Source organism: Podarcis bocagei, assembly GCF_964188305.1.
Source record: "Podarcis bocagei genome assembly, chromosome: 1".
Lineage (NCBI taxonomy): Eukaryota > Metazoa > Chordata > Lepidosauria > Squamata > Lacertidae > Podarcis > Podarcis bocagei.
In genome coordinates, this window is record NC_138125.1 from 37,174,743 (window position 1) to 37,187,552 (window position 12,810).

The window sequence follows — 12,810 nt, forward strand, 5'->3', positions numbered from 1 at the left end:
AGCGTTCATATTCAAGGCAATTGGCTGCCATAAAAACTGTCAAACACACCTCTGTCCATACAGACACTCACCTCCCCTGCCAGCATATAGGTTGACTACGGCTGCAGTCTGCGGTCGCAGTTATGAGCATGTTTTGGCTTTTGTAATACAGCTATGAACCAGGCTCATTTGATCTTAATTTCTATGGTCTGGCCAACATCCATTTTTAAAGAGGCCCTAATTAGAAGTCAACACAGCAGTCTGTTCTTTTGTATAGTCTGTGTCTGTCACATATACAGCAGAACATCCTTCCTCCCTATTTCCATCTGGCACTCAGTCAGCCCTAACCATCCTGTAAATGCTCTAGATCATGGTTTGCCAACCTTTGTGGGCCCCATGGGCACATTTGAAAACCATATGGGCACAACATGCCTGCCACAAATCTCCCCTCCCCAGCTGTAAACCCATCCACCCTGAAATCACCCCTGCACCATGATTATGGTGAAATAAGTATTCTGTTGACAACAGAAGGTTTTTTTCAAATATAATTTCACCAGGAAGATGGGACCCTACGGGCACCAGCCCCTGCGTTCATAGAAGACAATCTTACTTGGCCACGAGTGATCACCAAGAGAGAGAGAGCTACACTTCAGATATCCTGTCTGAATATCATAATTGCAGGAAATCAGCTCAGCCGCAGTAAGAAGCTGAGTAGTTGTGGAACAATCTTCTTGCCTTTAGGAGCAGCTATGAAACCCACCTGTTTAGGAAGTCTTTTGTGAGCTGAAGGTGTCTTGACGACTGCTGCTATATCCCACCCCCCAATGTTTACTTTTTATCTCACTTTAGCCAGTGTGGTGTAGTGGTTAAGAGCGGTAGTCACGTAATCTGGGAAACCGGGTTCGCGTCCCCGCTCCTCCACATGCAGCTGCTGGGTGACCTTGGGCCAGTCACACTTCTGTGAAGTCTCTCAGCCCCACTCACCTCACAGAGTGTTTGTTGTGGGGGAGGAAGGGAAAGGAGAATGTTAGCCGCTTTGAGACTCCTGAAGGGGAGTGAAAGGCGGGATATCAAATCCAAACTCTTCTTCTTCTTCTTCTCTGAAATATTGTGTGAGTTGCCTTGAGCACAGGAGAGGTGGAAAAGAACTATTTCAAATAACCCAGCCCTGAAAAATTATCTGTAAGTTTTGCCCAGCTACTTGTTTAGGCAGGCTTTTCAGTTATTAGGCAGTTTGGTGAGCTCTGAGCATGCAGCATGTTCCAAGCAACGCCAGGGGCAGTCCGGAGAAACATGCTAGCTCTGCCCACCTCCACTTGTCGTTCCTGTCACCCTCAGTTCACGGAGGGCGACTGTGCAAAGCAGGGAGCTGCCTGTATCTGTGAAGGCACCCCAAACGTGACAGAATCTTAGAAAATCAGGGTTCCAAAATGTGCAGAGCGCCTCCACAGATATAGAAGGCTCACTGCTTCACGCAGTCACCTTCCTTGCACAAGTTGAGGGCAATAGGGGAAAATGGGTTGGGGGGGAGCAAAGCTAGCATGCTCATCCCCACTGCCCACCTCATGCACTGGATAACTGAAGCTGAAGGGAGCTTATTTGACTGCATTTTCACCTGTGGCATTAAAGTGCAGTGTTTTGGTTTTGCCATCATATGAGGTTCAGGCAGAGCATACAGTGTCATACCAAACACAGATAGGAAGTACAGTTGCAACATATCATATACACAAGGGTTTGTTCCACGGGTTGCACGTATAACCAAAATTACCTTTTCCTTGGCTGGCAGGTGGGAGCCTGCCTTGTGTCTCCACTGCCTTCCCTCTCCCCAACCAGCAGAAGGGAGGAGGAGGAGGCAGGCAGAGGATGACAAAAGCAGAAGGGAGGAGCAGAGGGAGACAGAGGCAGAAGAAAAGGGCTGGAATGGATCTGAAATGGAGCTGGTTATGTATATATGCTGCTAAAGCAAGCATAAGATGCAACTCAACTGTATCAAAGATAATATTATACTGATGCTAAATATCAAATGCCCAATGAGATATTTCAGCTCTGATTCCATATCAGATACTTAGTACATTCTCAGTATAAGCTACTCCAGTTTCAAGACAAGTGAACTCCTTGGGCATAGCTCTAATTGAACCAGCACCACAGTTGCCAGAGTTTTATTTTTAAAAAAGAGGAAACTATTTACAGAGATGATTGATACTATTCTTAATTAAGCTTAAGGGTACATCACATGAAGAATAGTTAGTTCTTAAAGGTAGGCAATGGTGTGGGTTATCTATATTTTGTCATTAGGGCTGTGCCAAACGTTCACATAGGTAAAAGTGTTCTTTTCAAGACCACCCCAATTCCCACCCACCCCAAATTCCTTGTTATGACCTGCTCAATCTGCTGCTACTTCCAACTCCTCCTTCTTCCTGGAAGGCTAGTGGTAGGAGCTGCCAAAGTGGGCGCTGCCAACCCAAACTTACTGCCACTTGCACCCAGACACTCATACTCTTGCCACACAAAGGCCACCTCCCTGTTTTCCCTTTCCCGCTGGAGAGCTCTAATGGTGAGGGCATGGTGGGTTTAAAGAAAGCCCTTTGAAGTCCCCCCCCCCACGCTCTCTCATAGGTTTAGGAAATAAAAAACCAACTCCATGGCCAGCACTCCCAGAGCAGTGGATAAACCTAAAAAGTGTTCCTTCTTGCCTAGAACTACTCAACCCACGCCTCCGCCCTCCTCGGTTGCGGCAAACTGCAGCAGAACAAGGTACCTTGGTTCCTTTTTGCATTGCCACCATAACAAGACTGAGCATTCCAGAAGCAGGTAGGAGCACTCCAATCTGCTCTGATGTTCCCTGGGGTGGCAATTGGTCTGTGCAGGTTTTGCTGCTGCCAGTACACTGGATCTGGTGGGAAAGATCTGGCTCAGGGCTACAGGTCTGCCACTCCTATGGAATACGGCGCCATGACACTATGCATATTTGGCTCTTTGATGCTATCACGGAGGGCAAACATTGTAAGAATGAGGGTAATACTTCCTGTGCCGGCAAACATGTTTGAACCCTTTCATATAAAATTCTGGAGGTCGCCAAGGGTGTGGATAAAGTTTTTTGACACTGCTAAACATATTCACGGAAAAGCAATGCACTTCAGCTCTGTCCTATTTATAATTTGTGTATCTGTCTTGAAACGCTTTCATCTTTAAATGAAACAGGTCTACAAAAAAAAAAAAAAAAAAGCCAGCAGTGTGGAAATGACTGAAACTGACTTGTTATATAGTATGTATACCAGCGATGTCCCGATAACTTTCAGCCCGTGCTATTTTATAATGAGACTTTTGTTCTGTTCTCAGGAACATCCTGCCCCAGATACCAAATTCTATGAGTAATTCTGTAAGGAACTGCAGAAGATAAACAGCCTTTTTATGGGTTTTTGTCTAAGCTGTGTCTTGATTAAGTACTAGCTGTACAAGTATAACACACTGTGAAATAACACATACCTCCTTTGATTTATTATTTACTCCATATTTCATTGTGCTTTAAAGTAATACCAAGTTTAACCATTAGCTTCAAACTTAACCATCAGTGGTTCTTCCAATGAATATTACTGTCTCTCAGATTTTGTATGTTTCAAATCAAAAGATGGGTTTGTTGGCAGTGAGAGGAGAAACATGTGGTAGAAACCCTCACCAACTCTGAAGACCAGATTAAAATATCTGAGCAAGCTTCAGAATATTGTCTCTCAAAAAAATATTCTCCTCTACCCATCTTTGCTGTCTTCCCCCATTGTCTGGGGTGGGGGGAAGCTTTTGATTTGTTTGCTTATGAAGCACTGTAAAGTAACAATGTCGCTCTCAAGATCTGCATCAACTGGCACCCTTTACAGTCCTTCATGTTCAACTCCCCTTATTTGTTGCACAATGGCTTATGGCAGGTCTTGGAAGTGCCAGACCTAGGAGGTCCATGAATTTGTATTCATCCTTGCTAGCCATGCAGCTAAAAGTTTCAATTCTCTGTATGGAAAACTCATTTGTTCAAACTTCTCAAATATACCTAAATAAGGGAAAACTGCATGTGTGTTATGTAGGAGTATAGCTGGCAACTTTCAGGTTAATTTGTAATGTAGTATATTTAGGATTACAAAGGCTGTATTTTAGTATAGCAAAGCAGTACACCCACAATTCACTTCTGAAATAATTTTGCTATCACCTCAGAGCTCATCTGTTATTTATAGCATACAGTCAAGTTTCTCCCCCCCCCAAAGTATCAACAACTAGAACATATGAAAAACATAAATTTCTTAGAGAACAGGTACTATCACCTTCTGTACTATTAAGATGGTATTATCTAAATGGCCACTACAGTGGTACCTCGGGTTAAGAACTTAATTCATTCTAGTGGTCCGTTCTTAACCCGAGGTACCACTTTAGCTAATGGGGCCTCCCGCTGCCGCCGCACCACAATTTCTCTTCTCATCCTGAAGAAAAGTTCTTAATCCGAGATACTATTTCTGCATTAGCGGAGTCTGTAACCTGAAGCGTCTGTAACCCGAGGTACCACTGCATTATTCAAATGGCTTTGTGGGGGCGAGTCAAAAACCTCCTCCACAGATTGATCACAAATGGTCAGACACCATGCATCTAGTACCAATTGCTTTACAAAGGCAGAACAATTAGCCTTGTGGGTTTCCTTCAACTTTGAAGAAAAGTGATTTTACTTATAAGCAAAATTGTGACTTTCTTCGGTATATTTATACTGAAATCAGACCACCCACCCACTGCAGCTGGCAGTTTTTCCCAGACCCACGAGGGATCAAACTGGATACCTCTAAGCATGCAAACCATGCACTCTACCCACTAAGCTGCAGGTCTTCCCTTAAGACTGAATTGCAGGCCAAAAAAAATCACCATCCCTTGGTTACAAGTTGACAGGGCCTCCAGGGGCCAGATTGGGGGGGGGGGAATTCTTTGGTGACCAGTCTGGCCCCCTGGACCACATATGCCCCTCTTAAAACATACCCATTATTTAGAGGGATCAAACAACTTGCATTTGTAAAGGCTCACCGGCACATTCACTTTTTTGAACATCTCTGTTCCTTTGCGTGCATCCAGTAAAGCGATATCCTGAGGAGTGGACACCATCACAGCCCCTAGGGAAAGGAAATATATGTCATTGTTACAGCCAATATTGTCAAAAATGCTAGTATTGAGCTTAATTAGGATGTTTCGTTCCACAGAACACTGCCATGCGCAAACACATATTGAACTCTATTAAAGATTAATGGTGGCTTTGCTTGAGCAGAAAGTGCCTCCGTTCATGCAAATTGGGGAACCAGATATTCTGCAGCTCTCTATGTCATTTCCCCTTCTGATCAAAGGCATCTCCCAACCCTTTGGAAAAGTTTGCATGGGTGGGAGGGAATCAGTGAAAATACGGTGCCTCAACTTACGCAAGTGAAAGCCCTTTCTACTATGGCAAAGCAGCCACTGAAAACAATGAAATTGTTGAAATTACGACTTTGCCTCCATTAACTCAATTGCTTTCTTTTCACATGGTTAGTACTGTAGTTAAAGTCCACAAGTTACTACAGGCATTTCAGGCAACTTCCAATTCTGGAACCTGCCTACACCTAACCAAACATATAAAAACCCACCATTATAGTTGAGATAAACATGATTTCCTGCTTAGCAATTACTCCTTCCCTCCCACTCCCTAACAGTTCCCAACACATTTATTCATTCATTCATAGTAAAATATTCATAAATCAAATATGTGACAATCTCATTGAGGAACAGGATTCAAATTCTTTCCCCTTAAGCAGTATTGCCTCTGCAGGATTAATAGGATTGATAAGTATGAAATTATTTTGATCATTAAAATCAGCAAATGCGACTGAAATTCACTTGAGAAACAGCTCTGCTTAAGCAGAATGTATAATTTTTACCTAATCACTTTTCAGAGATGAACTACTTTAAGGATGATTGAATGAACAAGACGTTGCCTGGATTATGCTTCTTTTGACATGTACTGACGCTGGCTCACATTTTCTCAACAATCTTGTATGTAGAAATTCGTTGCTCTGCCTTCAACATTATTCAATAAAAACCAACTTATGGCTAGTGTTATTTATACAGCCCTCCGCCAATAGCAAAAAGCCAGTTTACTGAAAACAGTTCGATTCTTATAAGGCAAACAGAAAGAGACATCTAAGCCTACTTTAAAAGCTCTGCAATGCAGGATTCCTTCTGGCTATATCTAAATTGCCTTTTTGCAAACCAAGCCAGGCAGCTTCGGGTGTGAAGTGGTCTCTCCACAACAGTCTAGAGTATAATCAGTAATTTATCTTAATTCTTCTTCTTTTTTAGAGTAATTATATACATTTTTTCAACAAGATGTATAGGGAGTTGGGGGCCTTGGCAGGCTGAGCATGCTAGGTTGTGCATGGCTGCTACTTGGGGACCAAAGAAATATCTCATACTGAACACCTAGCTGCTACCCAGTGTTTGTACAGTGGTGCCTCGCAAGATGAAAAGAATCCGTTCTGTGATTCTCTTCGTCTAGCGGTTTTTTCGTCTTGCGAAGCAAGCCCATTGACGGATTAGCGGATTAGCACTATTAGCGGCTTTTAGTGGCTTTTAGCGGTTTAGCGGCTTATCGAATCAGCTGATAAGCGGATTAGTGGCTTAGAAAAAGGGGGGAGGGGGAAAAACCCGCAGGAACTCGCAAGACATTTTCGTCTTGCGAAGCAAACCCATAAGAGATTCATTTTGCGAAGCACCTCCAAAACGGAAAACTCTTTCCTCTAGCGAGTTTTCCGTCTTGCGAGGCATTCGTTTTGCGGGGCACCACTGTATATGAATTGGAAACATTTACTGTTGTTTGCCAATTCACTTAAAAGCATTGTTTACAACTCCACTTCACCAGGTGATTGCAAAACATGGTCCTTCACTTCAGACATCATTATTTGCAAAACTTTTATAGCCCCCTTCATCACTGAGCAAATCTCAGACCAGGTCACAACAATAAAATACAACCTGTATGTTCAATATTTGCTACTCAAGATCCCTTTCCCCATCACTCCTCCCACCCTCAAATCAAACTGCTCTTTAAATTCCAGAGCCAAAATAATTTAAGATTTAAAGGGGAAATAGGAGACATTTAATGTATGGCTAATTTTTCAATTCAACTAATGTATGGCTTCATTTTTTCAAAATTTTTCAACTTTTTCAAGTTAAGACCTTTTCTGATGGAGGGAGGCGGGCAGGCAGGCAGGCATTCTGAAAGGACAACACAGAGGGAAGAGACAAACTGTGAAATGGCTCCACCACTCTGGATCCCTTTAGATGCCACCTAAAGTTAAGAAATTGTTACTGCCATTCAAAAAGCCTCTTGGCGCTTTTCATCCTGAATCACAACTAAGGCTGCAAGGAATATACCCCACTGAATTCTACAGCACTTACTTCTGAGTAGGCGCAGCTAGGCTTGCACTGTAAGTCCATAAAAAAGATACCTGCAATTGGGATATTCTGTGAGATTGACAGTTGTACATCTCCTGTCCCAGGTGGCATGTCAATTACTAGATAATCCAGCTGGTGCCAGTCAACCTAGAAAAGGCCACGGGTGAAGCAGGAAAGAATGAATTTTAAATGTATGGGTCAAACATACTATAGTCTAGCAGGTCTCTTAGCACCAGCACCAAAGACCAAGGATCACCTGCTTATGTTACATATACTGTATATATAAATATAAATAAATATAAAGCCCTGTGCAGGTCACAGGGCAAGCGTTCAGAATCACTGGTCTGGGGGTGGAGTGTGGGGGTGAGGTGGGGATATCCTGTTGGCTTCAAAGCTCCATCAGATGCTACCATTGACATAAAAGCCTAACAGGTTAAGACAGGGGCAATCTAGCACTCTTGTTTCAAGCCAGTTGCTCCCCGTGCCAGTAGAAACCTTCCTCAGTAGTCGTGAGGTACCTGCCCAACCACTAAGGTCAGATTAGCACAGAGACCCAAGCAACTGAATATTTATTAATTTAAAATGCATATCAGAGAAATGAGTCAGGGACACAAAGTAGCCAACATGGTTTAATCTGGATTAATTGCTTGTGAAAGAACATTATGCCCATTTTATTAGCTTCCTGGAGTTCAAAGTGACCTTTCAAAAGTTGACTGCCTGTTGTCTAAAACCTACAATTCGTTGTTCATTTATTTCAGACCAGGCCATGCTTAATTACAAAGAGACGTACATCATTTTATTTGTATGCCGCCTTTCCATCGTTAAAACCACGGTCAAGGCGGCTCACAACGCGGGGGGAAATTACGTAATCGCAAACATAACAAAAGTAGCAATAAGTAATAAATAAAACAAAATAATAACAAAACTGAACAATTTTCATATAAATCTTAAGATCTAAAATAAAGATGCAAAAATTAATAGCAATAATAGCAACAACACACACCCCCCGCCCCAGACAACAAAAAACCCTAAACAATACCCCAGCCCAAGAGTCCATTCAGCAGCCTCAGCTTTTGTAGCTGGAGTCAATCCAGGCCAGGTGGGAAAAGGCCTGCAAGGCAGGGAGCAGGTCTTGCAGTACTCAAGAGCCAAAACACAATAGTATACTCTAAGCATCATTCTGTGTTTGGGTGAAATGAGTAACGAATTAGCTAAAAACAGAAGTGTACACCAGAAGAGGCAGAGGTAATGCAAAGCTGTGGCTGCAAGAGTAGACCCAAGAGTGTGCTCCTGATGGTTCCTTTGTTGAGGTGGCCTGAATTTGGTGCTTTACTCCGTTCCACTGCTTTCAGCAGGGAGTAAACACATGCAGGAGTTCAATTGCTTGAGTGTATCCCACCCCTTCCGAAATCAGCACAACAAGATACACACATGTCCCACTTACTGAGCACAATGTACTCCCTGGAGATGTAGTAGATAGGTAGCCGTGTTGGTCTGCCATAGTCAAAATAAAAAAATTCCTTCCAGTAGCACCTTAAAGACCAACTAAGTTAGTTCTTGGTATGAGCTTTCGTGTGCATGCACACTTCTTCAGATACACTGAAACAGAAGTTGCCAGATCCTTCTATATAGTGAGAAGGTGGGGAGGGGTGTTACTCAGAAGGGTGGTGGGAATGGGAGATAGGCAGATAGCTGAGAGAGCCTCTTGACGACTCTTGACGACTGTAATAGGTCTTACAGGAAAAGGCAAGGGGTGGGAAGGTGAGAAATGGTTTAGTTATGTATAGTGAGATAAGAATCCAATGTCTTTGTTCAGTCCAGGTCTTTTCATGGTTTTAAGTTTGGTAATGAGTTGTAATTCAGCAGCTTCTCTTTCCAGTCGATTTCTGAAATTCCTTTGTAGTAAAACAGCTACTTTGAGATCTTGTATAGAATGTCCTGGGAGATTGAAGTGTTCTCCTACTGGTTTCTCTGTTCTGTGATTCTTGATGTCAGATTTATGTCCGTTTATTCTTTGGTGTAAGGTTTGGCCTGTTTGTCCAATATAGAGAGCTGAAGGACACTGTTGGCATTTGATGGCATACACAATGTTAGACGATGAGCAATTAAATAGTCCCGAGATGGTATGTGTGATGTTGTTGGGGCCAGTAATGGTGTTGTCCGGGTGTATGTGGCAGCAAAGTTGGCATCTGGGTTTATTGCAGGCTCTGGTGCCAGTGTCTGTGTTAAGTCTGGTTGTAGTATTATTGTGGGTTAGGAGTTGTTTAAGATTGGGTGGCTGTCTGTAGGCAATGAAAGGTCTTCCTCCCAGAGCTTGAGAAAGAGAACTGTCATTGTCCAGGAGAGGTTGTAGATCTCTGATGATGCGTTGTACTGTTTTAACTTGGGAGCTGTATGTGATGACTAGAGGTGTTCTGTTATTTTCTTTTTTGGGTCTGTCTTGCAGCAAGTTCTCTCTGGGTACTTCCAGTAGCACCTTAAAGACCAACTAAGTTAGTTCTTGGTATGAGCTTTCGTGTGCATGCACACTTCTTCAGATACACTGAAACAGAAGTTGCCAGATCCTTCTATATAGTGAGAAGGTGGGGAGGGGTGTTACTCAGAAGGGTGGTGGGAATGGGAGATAGGCAGATAGCTGAGATGAGCCTGTTGACGACTCTTAACGACTGTAATAGGTCTTACAGGAAAAGGCAAGGGGTGAGAAGGTGAGAAATGGTTTAGTTATGTATAGTGAGATAAGAATCCAATGTCTTTGTTCAGTCCAGGTCTTTTCATGGTTTTAAGTTTGGTAATGAGTTGTAATTCAGCAGCTTCTCTTTCCAGTCTATTTCTGAAATTCCTTTGTAGTAAAACAGCTACTTTGTCCCTGGAGATGGTTCATTAGGTGAGTTTTCGCGTAACTAATCCACAATTTCCACTAATTCCTGTGGGAACATTTCTAATACAGTCGTACCTTGGAAGTCGAATGGAATCCATTCTGGAAATCCGTTTGACTTCCAAAATGTTCGGAAACCAAAGTGCGGCTTCTGATTGGCTGCAGGAAGCTCCTGCAGCCAATCAGAAGCTGTGGAGGCCCTGTCAGGCGTTTGGCTTCCAAAAAATAGTTCACAAACCGGAACACTCACTTCCGGGGTTGTGGCGTTCAGGAGCAAAAACATTCGACTTGCAAGGTGTTTGGGATCCAAGGTACAACTGTACATCATTTATCCTATCTCCCCCCCCCCCACACACACACAGACTTCCATGGTTTCTTCCTGAAATGGCTGCAACCAACCAGCATAGCACAAACAAATAAGGAAGTAAGGATGTGGGCAAACTCTGGGTGTGCTGCGTATAGCGAGGTTTAGGCATAATTAGTTATAAATAATAATAATAATAATTTTTTATTTATACCCTGCCCTCCCCGGTTCAGAAAACCGGGCTCAGGGCGGCTAACAACAAATGTAAAACACTTAATTGATGCAACAAAAAACAGCATAAAATACGGCATAAAACGTGAATAACAATAAATTCAGAATTCAAAAATCAATTTAGGGGGGAAATCCATCCAATAAACATTAGATGATCACCAGGGCTAGCTGGTTAAGTTAGTCCTATTTGGGCCAGCGAGGAGATCAGAGGAGAATTAGCTGTGGGATCCCAGAGCGAGTAATCCTCATAAAAAGGAGAGGGGGGAAGGTATGTTTGGATGACTGATTCTTTCGCGTAAGGAGAAAGAGGGTAGCAGGACCTGCGTGTTATACACCATATTCAAATAGCACCAAACTCTCAAACTTAGTGTACACTCACAATCGTTCCTCTGCAACCCAGTCTGTGTCTTTCCTGCTTTGGGTGATGGAGCGGTGAGTGTGGCTTCCCTGAAATGGCCTCGCGGGCCAAATGGAGAAGGCTTTCAGGCCTCATTAGGCCCACAGGCCAGAAGTGGCTAAAAAAAAGTGTTGTCAAAAAGGGTAATGACGTCAGACATATTGAACGGATTGTACAAGAGTGGAGTCAATGAAATGAGCAACACCACTCCAGGTAAAATGTCTTTTTCAGTGGATATGAACAGAATGAGGAATTATGGAGAAAGTGTATTAAGAGGGTTACAGTGTACATTTCATAATCCAACGTTATTCAGTGCTTTGTATGGTTTTCAAAAGTGACTGACTCACATTTATAGAAATTTTTGAGGCTATATGAATTGACCTTACTTATATAATCTATCGCTGAGTGATATTGCAAAGCTATTTATGTTTGGAGAAGCTGATATCAACTTTTTTTTAAAAAAACCCCTACTTTTTAAAAAAGAACAAAGTCAAAGAAAGCTAGTAAAAAGCTACATAAAAGTTAAATGTGCTTTTTGGCAGTAGATTAGGTCTGTATGTGCTGAAAGATTTGAGAGAGATGGTGCGCAATGCACAATGAAAAAGCTAGCCAAGTACCTAAGAACACTTTTCAGTATAAAATGGTGCTTAATATGACCAGCTTTTCTTATTCAAGTATTTATTATATTTTTATCCCATGCTTCCGCAAAGGAGCAGAAGATTTAAACTATCTTCCACCTCTATCTTCAACAATGACTCCTGTTAGTCATTAAGAGAGGGGCAACCTACCAAGGCTACCCACTGAACTTCACGACTTTAAATAGGGTGAATCTGATATTTTGTATATTTATTTTGTTTACTGCATTTATATATTGCCTTTCATCCAAGGATCAGCGGTCTTGAAAGACCTACATTGGCTCCCAGTACGTTTCTGAGCACAATTCAAAGTGTTGGTGCTGACCTTTAAAGCCCTAAACAGCCTTGGCCCAGTATACCTGAAGGAGCATCTCCACCCCCATTGTTCAGCCGAGACACTGAGGTCCAGCTCCAAGGGATTTCTGGTGGTTCCCTCACTGCGAGAAGTGAAGCTAAAGGGAATCAGGCAGAGGGCCTTCTCAGTAGTGGCACCCGCCCTGTGGAACACCCTCCCATCAGATGTCAAGGAAATAAATAACTATCTGACTTTTAGAAGACATCTGAAGGCAGCCCTGTTTAGGGAAGTTTTTAATGTTTGATGTTTTATTCTGTTTTAATATTCTGTTGGGAGCCGCCCAGAGTGGCTGGGGAAACCCAGACAGATGGGCGGGGTATAAATAAATTATCATGATCATCATCATCAGGTACTTTACAATATAAAAATGCATAAAAACACAACATAATAATGAATGCTAAGAAAATGTCTTTTGATTATGAAACAGAAAGGAATCCCTATTTAGCCATAGGTGTTCCTTCTGTCTTGCTACCTGCTGGAATTCAATAGCCTTCTTCTCCACACATTGAACTAACAAGCCTTGCCCCCAAACTACATGCATTTACTAATCTGCACAGTTGCTACCCACATACCATATTCAAGTAAACTTGT

At 42.6% G+C, this 12,810-nt stretch overlaps 1 protein-coding gene across 6 annotated transcripts in view; it reads right to left on the reverse strand.

Moving 5' to 3' along the window:
* The window catches only part of NUBPL (NUBP iron-sulfur cluster assembly factor, mitochondrial), a 64,245-nt gene that overhangs the window by 11,487 nt on the left and 39,948 nt on the right, over positions 1 to 12,810 (reverse strand). For 5 of the 6 annotated variants that reach the window (XM_081209889.1, XM_081209887.1, XM_081209888.1 and 2 more), the window contains 2 exons: positions 7,476 to 7,569; positions 5,029 to 5,114 (listed from right to left, as the gene is read on the reverse strand). In XM_081209889.1, the coding sequence (XP_081066015.1) occupies positions 5,029 to 5,114; positions 7,476 to 7,569 (180 nt within the window). Of the gene's footprint in view, positions 1 to 5,028; positions 5,115 to 7,475; positions 7,570 to 11,211; positions 11,358 to 12,810 lie in introns of those variants that run through there. The other variant, XM_081209891.1, reaches the window with a different exon arrangement.